General features: G+C 37.9%; 3 protein-coding genes across 4 annotated transcripts; 1 reads left to right on the forward strand and 2 right to left on the reverse strand.

Moving 5' to 3' along the window:
* LOC18610987 (BES1/BZR1 homolog protein 2) lies at positions 1,152-3,519 on the reverse strand. The gene is made up of 2 exons (XM_007046956.2): positions 2,998-3,519; positions 1,152-2,473 (listed from the first exon to the last, which is right to left on the reverse strand). The coding sequence occupies exons 1-2, from the start codon at positions 3,214-3,216 to the stop codon at positions 1,730-1,732; spliced, it is 963 nt and encodes a 320-aa protein (XP_007047018.2). The 5' UTR covers positions 3,217-3,519; the 3' UTR covers positions 1,152-1,729.
* On the forward strand, positions 6,564-10,081 carry LOC18610988. Its single transcript, XM_007046957.2, has 4 exons — positions 6,564-7,105; positions 8,290-8,913; positions 9,062-9,237; positions 9,409-10,081. The coding sequence occupies exons 1-4, from the start codon at positions 7,023-7,025 to the stop codon at positions 10,005-10,007; spliced, it is 1,482 nt and encodes a 493-aa protein (XP_007047019.2). The 5' UTR covers positions 6,564-7,022; the 3' UTR covers positions 10,008-10,081.
* Positions 10,617-12,776, reverse strand: LOC18610989 (NEDD8-conjugating enzyme Ubc12). 2 transcript variants are annotated; one of them, XM_007046961.2, is made up of 6 exons: positions 12,611-12,776; positions 11,927-12,040; positions 11,552-11,660; positions 11,278-11,356; positions 11,045-11,161; positions 10,617-10,965 (listed from the first exon to the last, which is right to left on the reverse strand). In XM_007046961.2, the coding sequence occupies exons 2-6, from the start codon at positions 12,033-12,035 to the stop codon at positions 10,828-10,830; spliced, it is 552 nt and encodes a 183-aa protein (XP_007047023.2). In that variant the 5' UTR covers positions 12,036-12,040; positions 12,611-12,776; the 3' UTR covers positions 10,617-10,827. The 2 variants fall into 2 exon arrangements, with proteins under 2 accessions (XP_007047023.2, XP_017978547.1); XM_018123058.1 differs by lacking the exon at positions 12,611-12,776 and adding an exon at positions 12,565-12,585.

Here is a 12,986-nt window from a genome sequence, read left to right on the forward strand (position 1 = left end):
TTAAACAATTTCAAAACTCACTAATTCCGTAATTTGATAATAGTCTATCAATATGGTTTCATTAATATACAATTATAAAGTGAATAGTTGACTAATATTACATTTTGTAAAAATACACTTATTTATGATATTTTTGAATATTCAAAAAGTAACGAAAAAAATCAAATGAATTGAAAGATAAACATATAGCAAAATAATAATGATCATAAGGAATATATTTCTAATAAATAACATATTCTTACTCAAAAGATAATTAAAAATAAGCTTATTATAAGATAAGATGAATAATAGGTAAAAGAAGTCAATAATTGATATAACTTGAGTAAAAGTGTAATTAGATTATTATCTACAATAGAAAATATAACCATACACCTAATTATATAAAATAAAAACTAAAAAAAGAATTTAAAAAAATTAGATGACAGACTTCTAATTCTTGTGTGGAAATAATAATATTATAAGAATAAACCCCTCTCTTGCCTACAAGACCTAGAGGACAAGCCTGGCCCGAGACAGGCTTGGACTAGAGCTCGAAGACTAGGCAGACCAGGCTTTGAAATACAATACCAAGGGACCGGTTTGGTTGGACCCAAAAAGTACCCTATTTCAGGCTGGACCATGTTGATAAGAATTGATAGCATCCTAGCCGATTAACATTTTTTTATAGCTTTTTTCCTCAAAAAGTATCTAATTAACGACTCTAGTTTGGTTGGCCACTCTTAGCTAAGATAAATCACCAAGAAAAAAAAAAAGAAGAATTAAATTGAAGGGACAACGGCCACATTGCCAGGGCCTTTTCTGGTCTTAGCCAAACTATTTAATAATTGACAAAAGAAGTTATTGAATTGGTTTGGTACATTACAACATCAGGCGTGACACAGATCACATGCCAACATGAAAATACACCATCACGTGGAAGGGGACCCTCGTTGGGGTTTTTCCGTTGTAAGATGCCCTTTGAAGTTTGACCTTGGGAACCCCAAAACACTGCACAAATTTCAGTAAACATTTGGTTTTGAGCTAGAAGCCAAATATTTTAGACAACAGAGAATGGGCCTACCCCAATCAATCCCCCACAGATAATCACTTTTGTTTCAGTTCAATTGTCATATCATTGCTTATGCTAATCCTATACTAAATTCAATGGAGAGAAAAAAAGAATCAAAGGATCAATTGCCAAAGAAGATTTATCTAGTAGTAGTGAGTAAACATAGTACTAACTAGCCTTACAAATTCTGAGTTTGTGTTTTTCTTCAAAGGATAGATAAATCCTTGATTTACAAAGTAGAAAATGAACACAATCTCTCTATCTGAGAAATAGAATTCTATCAACCATATGATAAATGAAGAAATTATAAGAAAATTGTGAACATAAACATTGGAGGGGAAACATATTTTTATATAAACCCCTAAACTCGGTTCAGTCTTCCTTTCATACCACTTGAAGATTGAACTATCCCGTAGTGTCCTCCAGTAGAGCAGCCTGGAATCAAATGCAATAGGCTTAAACTTTTTTTAGACTTGTAAAAGTCTCCCTGAGCTCAAAACTGTACAAATGTGAAAGAGATAGGTCACTGTAAGTAATGGAATGATGATCTTCTGAGCAATGTAAGAACTCAATGGAGGCTTCAAATATGGCACACGAAACAACTCACTAAGAAACCGAGCAATATTGAGAATGCACAAAGAACCCATGTTCTAGAGGAAAGGTTAATTTCCTAACGGAAGCTTATGCACAGGTCTTGCTAGTCCCTAGTGTAAGTTCCAGATCATCAACCCCAATCTCATGTATTCTCTCACCCTCCCAAGGTTTTACTCTACCATTCTCAAATTCAAACTCGGAGCCTCTCCCAATCTCTGTTACTGTCCCCCAGGTCACCCCTCCATGCCCTGTGACACCATCCTGGAGAGGATTCTGTTGAACCACCCTTTTCACAAGATTAAAAGTAGGTGAAGGAGGAGCTGCTACTGCTGCAGCTGCTGTGGATGCCACTGTCTGAAAACTCACCCAGCGGCCAGAATCCACAGTTGAGGCATCAGACTCATCACATTCTGGAATTGTTGCTGGTGTCTTGTGATGCCGCCTTGTGGGGCTAGAAGGGGCTGAGGTAGCGAAAAGAGGGTGGCGACATGAGTTTAGGGAGCCATTAGAAAGGGACTCCCAGTCAGCTTTGGGCTTAGATCCTCTCGAAGTTGGGGAAGAAAGTGGTGGTGTCACAGGAGCACTATTGGATATTCTAAGAGGAGGGAGATTGTTAGGGATAGCTGCAATGTTGCGGAGGAATGGAAGAAGGTAGGTTGAGGGATTTGCATCGAACCGAGTTGGGCTCGGGCATAAGGAGGAGGAGGGGCTGGCATGGTAGGAAGGTACAGGACTTGGGAAAGATGAGGACTGTGGACTTGGTTGAATAGATGAACATGCACTGATGTTTGTTGAGGCCCCTGCAAGTTCAGACAGGGGTGGCTTGCATCCCTGCATCAATCAAAGCCATTACAAAAAGGAATTACGAAAAATATAATCCAATTATATTGATAACGCAACAAACACTAGTTAAAAGAATACAAAGATCAGTAATCATTTTTGTTAGTACTATTACATTACCAAGATCTATTTCTATCAATAATACAAGGAAAATCTTGATCAGGGTCTTAGAACAAAGGAGTATTATAACAAGATTAGAGAAAAAGTAGAATACTTTCATGTAATTTGGTTTAAGTACAAAAAAAAAAAATCAAAAGAGTTGAGAAGCAAATAAAGGTTTGGCAGATCAAGCAAAAGTATAAAAGAACCAGAATTCCAACAAATTCAAACGACAAACACATCAAAAGTATACCGGATCAAAACAAGTTAAACACAATAACAGATCAGTAGAAACCTGTTTCAGAACAACTATCAAAATAAAAATTCGACATAAAAACAATGCATGCATGTAGATCTACAAGTGTGAAAAGAAGAAAACCCAGAAATCTAAACGGAAAAAAAAAGAAGAAGCAAACCTTGCGATAAGTGGTACCATCCTCTTCAACGATCCAACCAGCCTCAGCACAAAGGGCTTTCAAGACCTCGTTGTTGTCACAATGTTTAGGAAGCTTGTAGTTGCCTTGAGCTCGTAGCCCGGTGTATATCTTTGCAGCTATAGCTCTTCTTCTCCTCTCTCTCCTCTTGTTATTCTCCCTTTCTTTCCATGTCGGTAATCTCCCTGCTGCCCCCGTCATATTTTTTTCCTTCTTTCTCTTGCAGCGAACCGACCTTCGCCCCTTTTTTTTTTTTTGTTTCAACCTGTATTTTCTTGAAGAAGAAGAAGAAGAAGACAAAGAGAGCTTTGCATTAAGGAGAGAAATGGGCAAAGTCCAAAGAGAGACACGCAGGGTACAAGTCCCTCTCCCCCTTTCACGAGGATATTGCTTTCTCTATCTTTGAAAGTTTTATTTGTTCAAGAGGAGAGAAAACGCTTTTGCACTGCTGCTTCCTTAGATTCTCTCTCCCTCTATCCGTCGCCCTTTCTTTTCTGTTTTCACACTTACATGAAAAAAGTACCCTTATATTCAGAAAAAGTGATAATAAAACCAATCTTCTTAAAATCTTAAAAAAAAGAGGTAAATTATTGTATTTTGTGTTTTCAGCATGCCAATGGGGCCTTCGGCCTAAGACTATAGGGTAGCATGGTTTGCGTATTAGTAAATTAATTATTAGCCTAATCAAAGCTGAACTCAGTAGAGAAAAACTTGAAACTGCTTGCCTTGCATGCCACATGGAGGGCTGTTTTTGTAAGGGCTTTTCTCTTCAATTTTTGGTTTGGGGGAAAGAGGAAAGGGCCAGAATTTGGTGAATCTATGACCTCACCTCCTGCTTTCAGAAATGATTGTCATCTGTCAGTTATTCCTGAAAAAAGTTTTTCAAAGGACTGACCATTTGGAAGTTGTATTCTCTTTCTTTTTTAACCTTAGCTTCGTAAGAGTCACTGTGTTTTTTTATTTGTGATCTTTGTTAATCACATAATAAAAATGGGAAAAGGGTTTGTACCAAGAAATGGATAATACTTTTAGAGATGGCTGGAGCTAAAATGATAGCCACAAAGGCTTACAAGCAAAAAAAAAAAAACCAGTCAAAACCTTGGTTTCTCACAAACTTTCCATGAATGAATTTTGGTTGTATTAGACTTGGTAATAGGGCAGACACAGCAATGTCTCCCACACTGGGGCCGGAGAAATGGGTAGCCTCCATTATTGACAAGGATAATGTTGTTGCAATTACACCCCCACGCCCCCCCCCCCCCCCCCCCGGCCCGTCCNACAAATTAATGTTTATATTCAAAAAAAAAAAGGGTTAAGTGGTCTAGTGATTTGACGGTGATAAAAGCAATCAGAGATTTTGAGAGATACATTTGCTTGTATTAAAAAATTGCCCAAGAGAGATGATTAGAAAGGGAAGATGCCATCTCTCCGGTAATTGAGGTAGCTGGCTACTGACGTGATGATCAGATTAAACGGAACAGATGTGGACAAACAGCGATCTCAGAGGAGTGGGACCCCCTTTGGACAATAACTTTTAGCGGGGTCGATCTGCTCCACACGTGCGACACAGAAATCTGTATATTTATTATATTTATTTACTTAATAAATAAAAGTAGTAAACGACCCTATCCCCCGGCTGGGGACCGACCTCTCTTCGACGTGTCCAACCATTGCTTGGAACGCGTGAAAGTGGTCCCATGTTTTTCTCCCTTGTTTTTTTAAATTTATTTATAGGAATCGGACCCACGGTTTCGCTCAGCCCGTAGCCAACGACTCCGTGACTAATAAAATGAAATCGGTATTTATTTGCAAATGTCTAATGAAGATGAGTTCTTTTTTTGGGGGGGAAGGGCGGGGGGGGGGGGTGGAATAGGGAAATGCGTGGCTTAGGGCACGTGCGGTTCCAGCTAAGCTTAAAAGGGAGAGGAACGACAAGAGGGGGCTGTAGCTGGCAACACCATGAAATCAACGAGACTTGCCCCACGTGCGGGGGGAGAGAGGCGTGCCTTTGGCGGGTCTTTTTGCTGGGGACCACCTCGGCTTTTTTGTCTTGTTGTTCGGAGAGAAAGGGCTGGCTGCTCAAAGCTCTCTCTCACCAGGGTCTTCATTGGTAGGAGAGAGCACGTGGGGGTTCATTGCTCCAAAAGCATTTTCCTAGCACTTGATTTCCCCCCCCGATTTTTCTATTAACCCTGCTTAACTTGCCCTTTTGGCCTTCTTTCAAAACCACCAACTATTCGTATTTATCTCATTGCAAAAGAATTAATCAAAATCATTTGTTATCGATACAATATCATTGCTTCATTAGTGGCCGAATAGCAATGGCAGTTGCTTTAGCTTTACATGTTTCTTCTTCAATGTGAATTAGATCATGAAATGTTTGATGAATATAGTAATGTTTAGAGTTTGTAAAAGTAGCAGTGTTAAACAATGGTTTGGTCTTGTGATTAATGATCAATCCATGAAGTTGCCAAGGGAGACATCCCCACCGCATAAATTCAAAGTGGCCCTACGAAAGACTTTTGGATCTAGACGGCTTTAGCTCACGTGGGGAAGATGTCAGCCAATTCCAATTTCTACGAGGCTGACGTTTTAATCACGGTGCTTTAGACTATTTTTAATTGATAATCAAGTGATCATGGAGTCGTCTTAAAGGAATATTAGGACTAATCTAATCCAAATTCTAGAATACATTAGCATCATCTCATATAATAATATCCAATATTATTTTACAATATCTATTTCAATTAAACCATTTCTATTTCTTCGTCAAGCATAATCTGTCTGATCTTTACTCACTATTTTGTTCATCGTAGTGCACTGCACGTGTCAATAGAGTTGCTCCGTAAGGATGAAACAAACTCACTCGAAGGCCCAACTAAAGCTTGCTTGGAGAAAAGGGCCATCTATTGGTGGCGAAGGGTTAAGGGGTTTGGGTGACATTTGGACTATGATGAAAGGGCAGAAAGTAGCCCAAATTCTTATATTTGGAAGCAAAAGGGTCAGCCCATTGGGTTAAAAATGTACCATGTATGCCCTCTTGACACTCGTTTACCCACGGGGTCCCATTCTGTCCAATCATATAGAGGATTAATCTCCATTCTCCATCGATCCCAAGCCGATCAAAAGAGAAATGACATTATCGAAAAGAAAAGATTCTATAAGTTTTAGTACAACACATCATTGTAAAATGATTATCATAAACAAAAATATAATTTTCAATAAAAAAAAATCTCGATTTCGGAGTATTGAAATAATTACAATTGAATGGTCTCGGTCTTAAATATCTCGAGAACAAAGTCTTTTTTTAAAAATAGCAAAGTATTTATCTAATTGTCGAATTTTTTTTTTACTTAAAATTTGTTGGAGTGATTAATAACAAAAATTTCTAACTGTTAATATGTCATAAATATGACTAGGAATATTTGGCAGTCTCTCCATTTATTTTAATTAATAAATAACGTCCAAAATAAAATAAAATAAAATAAAATTATTCATGGAGAGCAAAATTTTCGGACACGTTATAAGGAAGGTCAAAAGACGGGAAAAACACAACCTCGGAAACAGGGTACCCACGTATCCTGGAATTTTAAGCTTAAATTCTGACACCAACTCCGCTATCCAAGCCTTGGCTTAGATCCCATGAAACTAGCCATTGACATGAAGCCACGATGCTTCGTGGCGCGCAACCTTGTCGAAAGCAACCTCTTGCTATTCCGGCTGACTAACCAACTTTAACTTCCTTGGTTGTTCCAATCAAAAGGATTTTAAAGAGATTGGGTTCTTTGACTTATCTGTTAATTTTAGTATATTCAACGTTATGATTATCATTAATTAATTGAAATATATATCTTGCTTGATTTGAATATTCTTTTTTGGGGTAATTCCTGATGAGTCCCTGGATGGCCCTTTTGTTTCAACGAGGCAAGTGGGTGGTGTTCCAGATCCACCATAGAAGCTGGAAACACAGTTTTCCAGGATTTTAGCGGGTTGTCTTTATTTTTTTTATGGGCTCAAATCGAAGCCATTCAAGATTTTCTGCTGCCCTCCGACCGAAGCCTTTGTTTCATAAACATCTTCAAGCCATGAAGTGAGTTTCGATTCAAATCTTTGTTTTTTGTTTTCCTTTTTCTGATTACTGAATCGCTTATTATTTGATTGTTTGTTGATTATGGATCTGGGTACTCATTTTTCTGTTATTATTATCCGAAATAAAGTACAGTAAAAGCAAATGAAGTAACAGTCCATGCTTTAGAAGGAGTTTTTTTCTTTTTTGCCTCTTCTTTTCCGTGTGGGATATAGCTCTTGACATCAATATTTTCGCTATGGGAAATTGATTTTTACCTGAAATTTGTTACTATTTTTGGTTGCTTTTATAAGTTATGCTCTATCATCATTCAGAATTGATGTCTGTGTATAACAGACTGCGAAAAAGCAATTTCAGCTTTCGCAGAAAACTACTGAGCCAAAGAATAATGTCATTATCTGATTGTGGTTTTGTCATGGGTGTATTGGTTTCCATGATAGTTGCTATGTGGTTCCCAATTTGATGTTTATGTCTAAACTATGCTTGAGACATCACTTACATTGCTGCTTCTTAAGTACTTTCAAATAGGTGGACTTGGATAATTATAATTCTCTGCTGGATTCGTGCAACATAAGTCTCGGCCGTTGTCTTACTGATTTGGATTTTGGTCTGAAACTCTTAATGGACCAGAATTTCCTGTCTGTGAACTTAGATGAAGGAATTTATTTGAATAGAATGCCTTGCCTCCTATTTTGAGGTATCCTTGTCAAAGGATAATATATCCTTCTTAGGAAGCTATTTCCTTGTTTAGGAAATCTAGCCAATGAAGGCCATGACTTCCTCTTTTTGAATTTTCTATGGAGGCTAGCATAATTTTCCTACATTTCGGTTAGTTGCCAAAGAATGCATCTTCAAGTGTTGGTATTTGTAGAAGGTGCCCAAATGGGAAGTTTACTGGTGCTACACACAATTCTTGGTATTTCTATAGCTATCATACTTAACTTGAGATATGTATGTAATTATTGCATGGACCATATCTGATTTAGCTAAAATGTTAGAGTGCTTTGAAGTGTCATATGGTCATAGTATTACAAACTTTCAATCCTTAGAGATGTTACTTTTATCTTTTTTGTGCCTGTTGTAGCATACATGTGTGCAAATGTAAAATATTAGCAATGCTTTCTCCTTTTCTATGTGTTTACCTTGTTGGAAATGCTTAATTTTCTATTGATGATACTATTTCACAGAGCAAGAAGGGTTTTCGGTGTTTCTCTTTCTCTCCTTCTCATCAACTTGGCTGCCATTATGGAGCGTGCTGATGAAAATCTCCTTCCATCTGTATACAAAGAAGTTAGTGAAGCTTTCAATGCTGGGCCATCTGATCTTGGGTATCTCACCTTCATAAGGAACTTTGTGCAGGGATTGGCATCTCCTTTGACAGGTGTACTTGTAATTAACTATGACCGCCCTACAGTTCTTGCAATAGGCACTTTGTGCTGGGCATTATCAACTGCTGCAGTGGGTGCAAGCCAGCAATTTCTGCAGGTTGCACTCTGGAGAGCAGTTAATGGCTTTGGACTGGCAATTGTAATACCAGCACTTCAGTCTTTCATTGCTGATAGTTACACGGATGGTGTGAGAGGGGCTGGATTTGGGTTGCTAAGCTTTGTTGGTACCTTGGGTGGCATTGGGGGTGGTGTTGTTGCAACAATAATGGCGGGTCAGCAGTTCTGGGGTATGCCTGGATGGCGTTGTGCCTTCATTCTGATGGCAACTTTAAGTTCATTGATTGGGTTCCTTGTGTTCCTATTTGTCATTGATCCAAGGAAAACAGTTGGTGTCAATCATGATGCTGCTAATAGTTTTGATAGGTACTGATTGCTTGTTCAAAGTTTTGTGGTTTCATTTCTATTTCAGTTTCTTACCACGGTTAAATGCATTCATCGTAACCTTTCCAATTCAATGATAGTTTTACTGTTCAAAATATCATGTTGGTGACACGGCTGCTTTTTGTTGTAGGGATGAGTTGATAGAGAAAGGGAATGCTGGTGCATCATCTGTCTGGTTTGAGTCTTGGATGGCCACAAGAGCTGTTATAAAAGTTCCAACATTTCAGATAATTGTCTTGCAGGGAATTGTTGGTTCACTACCATGGACTGCCATGGTATTCTTTACCATGTGGTTTGAACTAATTGGTAAGTACAGATACAAGTTCCAATATCTCTTGCAATAATAGATGGAAATGTGGACGTCTTTATTTTCTTTAAACATAAGAATGGAAATGGTTGACTGCTATATAATTTGCCATGTCAATTGTCATAGCAGAAGAATGATCGCTTCGAGTCTTTGTTTTCCTTGTTTCCTAGGTTTTGATCATAATTCTACGGCAGCACTGCTAAGTCTTTTTGCCATCGGATGCGCAATGGGATCCTTTCTCGGCGGGTTAATAGCAGATAAAATATCACAAATCTACCCTCATTCTGGCCGTATCATGTGTGCGCAATTCAGCGCCTTCATGGGCATCCCATTCTCATGGTTCCTTCTGAAAGTGATCCCACAATCAGTGAGCAGCTATTACACCTTCGCTGTCACCCTCTTTCTGATGGGCTTAACCATCAGTTGGAATGCAACGGCTGCAAATGGTCCAATGTTTGCCGAAGTTGTCCCTGCTAAACATCGGACCATGATCTATGCATTTGATCGTGCATTCGAAGGATCGTTTTCTTCTTTTGCTGCTCCCTTGGTGGGTATCCTGTCGGAGCAAATGTTTGGTTATGATTCGAAATCTATTGATCCGATCAATGGGTCTCCGCGCGAGGCATTTGCGCTGTCTAGAGGGCTTCTGGCGATGATGGCAATTCCTTTTGGTTTGTGCTCTTTGTTTTACACGCCTTTATACAAAATTTTTAGGCGAGACCGTGACAATGTTAGATTAGCCAATTTGAAAGAGGAAGAGATGATTTAAGTTTGAGTCTCATTTACAACGTGAATACTCTATGTTACTTTATGAGAAATAGAATTCTGAATTTCATTATACAATGAAGCAGGTCTGTATGATCTTGCTTCTAGCCCATGGTGCTCAACCAGCTTATCAAGAAAGTCATTGCTATGCTGCTCATTAAGCAAAATTGACAGCAATAATTTCTTGCAAACAGGAAACCAAATCAAATGAAACACATTGCTTGCCAACACCAGGAGGACAACCATTGTTGCTTGATAAGCCCTGTTTCTCTATTAGCAGCCCTGGTTGGGTTGATAAGCACGTGGTATCCTGTCGACTAAGAAGGCAAGATTAATTGACCAAACAAGAACTTCATGTTGAACATGCAAAATGCAACATGAAAATGATACTTCTAATGACAAGTCTAACTCCTTATAGTTCAGGAATCACTTTGATTAATGGATCAATGAATTGCCCATGGTTCACTAGACATCGGATATCCCAGCATAAGTTTAAAAAACAAAGACGTCATCATTTTCTTCCTCAGAGAAAGAGAGGCAGCGAAGGAAGAACGTACTATTCTAGGCCAGTGCATAAAATCTAGCCTATCCTAGTTCCACATTAAGACAGATATATGGCACAGCAACACAAATAGCATCAGAAAAGCTACAATAAAACACAGTTGCAATTTTAGCAGGTTGGTCTTTTAGGAGTTAATTCCCTGAGCACCACCAAGAGAATCAAAAGGGATGACAAAAGGTAATTTGCAGATAAATTATACAGCCCATTGAAACTCAAGTGTTGATAACATATGTGCATTAGCACTTTCGCTACAGAGCAAAAGCTAGATACACCGTGGGAAAAAGGTTTGCCCGACATACCCACCAGCCATAGCCCTCCTCACGTTAGATTCAAACATCTTTGGGTTATCCCTCAACACTGCAGCAGCATCATGATTGAGGGGATCCTCATAATTTGGTTCCTGCAAACAAAATCAAGTGGTTCAGATATCATATGGTGTAAATTCATATAATTATTGTTATATATAAACTACGTATTACCGTGAACAGATGATATAATCCATAAATTATGGTGTTTATATTAAGCACAGGTTTCCAGTCTTCACGTAAGATGTTAAGGCAAACATTTCCCTCCAAGTCAATATTTGGATGGTAGACCTGGAAATGGGAGTACAACATGAAATAGGTCAGGATATAACCAAAAGCATATGAGACCACAATAGAATTCAGTAGAGGAACAGACGACACAGAGTAAATAAGACGAGCCGGTCTACCTTGGTCTTGCACTTAACTTTTGGTGCCTCATGTGGATAGATGGGAGAAACTTGGAAGGAGAACAAAAATGTTCCACCACTGTAACCAGTGGTAAAACAGCACCCAGGAAAGTACTAGTTAGCATTATTAATAAGAGAAAAGGCAGGTAAAACAATTGTATGAAAGAATAGCACCTTCTCCCCAGCAAAAGAGAATTTGAACCCAAGATAATTTTGCTACAGAGCAAAACATTACTACTTGTTTTAGGATTAAGGCATGAAAGAAATTCCTTACAAATAATATCCTTCATCAGGTCGAATTGAAACCTCAAAGTTCATCAGGTCATCCTTTCCATTAGGAAATAATATGGCACAAGATTTAGGTAGGTTCAGCTCAGAAATATCTGCAAGTAAAAGGCCACATTAGATGTGAGACTCACATTTATTAAGCGCTAATTAACCCTATATCAAACACAGATCATCTTAAACCTGATGAATCCAAAAAGAGAGAAACCTTCAGTGCTCGAGCAACATACGATTAAATAAATCAATCTCACTCAAAATCTTTCTCTTCTTCACAAAGCTATAAAGAAACTTGCAAAGAAAACATATGGAAAACAGAAGGAAATTCAAATAACTCAATTCACTAATAAACAGGTGAAAAACAAACCTTTGTGTAAACGCAACTCGCCCGCAGTTTGCTTTTTGATAGGTACTCCACCGTTTGCATTTTCAGCAAGTTCTTTCTGCTTTTCCTTTACTTTAAACAGCCGAATCATAGCTCCTGCAAATATACATATTACATATTTAAAAATTAACATAAACCCATTAATTCCCACAGTTACTAACAGAATTTAGTTACAGCAACAAAAGTAATATCAATCCAAAATCTAACCTAAACCATCAAAAGAACTATGTTCTCTTAACCAACCCTAACTGAAAAACCCTCTCTTTGTAATCTAATTTGATTTCATACCCTAGAACAGCATATAAAAAGAAATTCATTTTCTTTAAAGAACCAAAAAGATCACTCCTTTTAAGTGATTCGAAAACAGAATCACCCCAATAGCTATTTCTTTTTATTCGATTAGACTACTTTCAATCTACTTAAAAAAGAAATAAAGAAACTGGAAGGAAAGAGAGTAAATCTTTGCGATTCAAATCTGAAAAAACCAAAAAAAAAACATAGATTCAGAATCAAAATTAATTCCCAACAGATCATAATTCAAGAGATAAAGCTAGCTAGCAACAAATATAGATCGTCTTAGATAAGGGAAACTTTATCTGATTTAAGCAAACAAATCTAACCCAAAAAACAAAGATAAGAACAGAGTTTCCTCAGATTGTAACGAACCTTCTCAAGAAAAACCCAAAGAGATAAAGGAAGAAAGCAGGAAATTCGATGAACAGAATAGGAAAAAGGAGAGGGCTTTTGGATATGGACGCGGGAAGGAAAGTAAAGGACAGAGATAGAGAGAGAGAGATGACACGAAAGTAGGACCCACCTTTTTTTTTTTGCTTTCCTGTGTTCCGCAAACTAGCATCCGCGGTTTTGTGGCCTAATTGTTTAATCAAACACTGTGCATCGAAATTTGGGTTTGTAAAAAACAAGAGAGAAAACAAAATCAAATATATATTTTGCTTTTTCCCTACGCTAACGTGGAACCAAGTAACCTTTTTTTTTTTACTTTTTTTCTATTTATTGGTAAAAAAAAGGAATTATTTTGTAT

The sequence above is a fragment of the Theobroma cacao genome, chromosome 1 (assembly GCF_000208745.1).
Source record: "Theobroma cacao cultivar B97-61/B2 chromosome 1, Criollo_cocoa_genome_V2, whole genome shotgun sequence".
Taxonomy (NCBI): Eukaryota; Viridiplantae; Streptophyta; class Magnoliopsida; order Malvales; family Malvaceae; genus Theobroma; species Theobroma cacao.

Bases quoted from the DNA above. Each gene is read 5' to 3' on its own strand.
- LOC18610988 (XM_007046957.2), top strand. From the start codon at position 7,023: ATGGGCTCAAATCGAAGCCATTCAAGATTTTCTGCTGCCCTCCGACCG. The intron at 7,106-8,289 runs GTGAGTTTCGAT...ACTATTTCACAG, and splicing joins AAACATCTTCAAGCCATGAA to AGCAAGAAGGGTTTTCGGTG. The intron at 8,914-9,061 runs GTACTGATTGCT...TTTTTGTTGTAG, and splicing joins GCTGCTAATAGTTTTGATAG to GGATGAGTTGATAGAGAAAG.
- LOC18610989 (XM_007046961.2), bottom strand. From the start codon at position 12,035: ATGATTCGGCTGTTTAAAGTAAAGGAAAAGCAGAAAGAACTTGCTGAA. The intron at 11,357-11,551 runs GTAAGGAATTTC...CACTGGTTACAG, and splicing joins CCTGATGAAGGATATTATTT to TGGTGGAACATTTTTGTTCT. The intron at 11,162-11,277 runs GTAGACCGGCTC...TCCCATTTCCAG, and splicing joins AAGTTAAGTGCAAGACCAAG to GTCTACCATCCAAATATTGA.
- LOC18610987 (XM_007046956.2), bottom strand. From the start codon at position 3,216: ATGACGGGGGCAGCAGGGAGATTACCGACATGGAAAGAAAGGGAGAAT. The intron at 2,474-2,997 runs GTTTGCTTCTTC...TGATTGATGCAG, and splicing joins ATGGTACCACTTATCGCAAG to GGATGCAAGCCACCCCTGTC.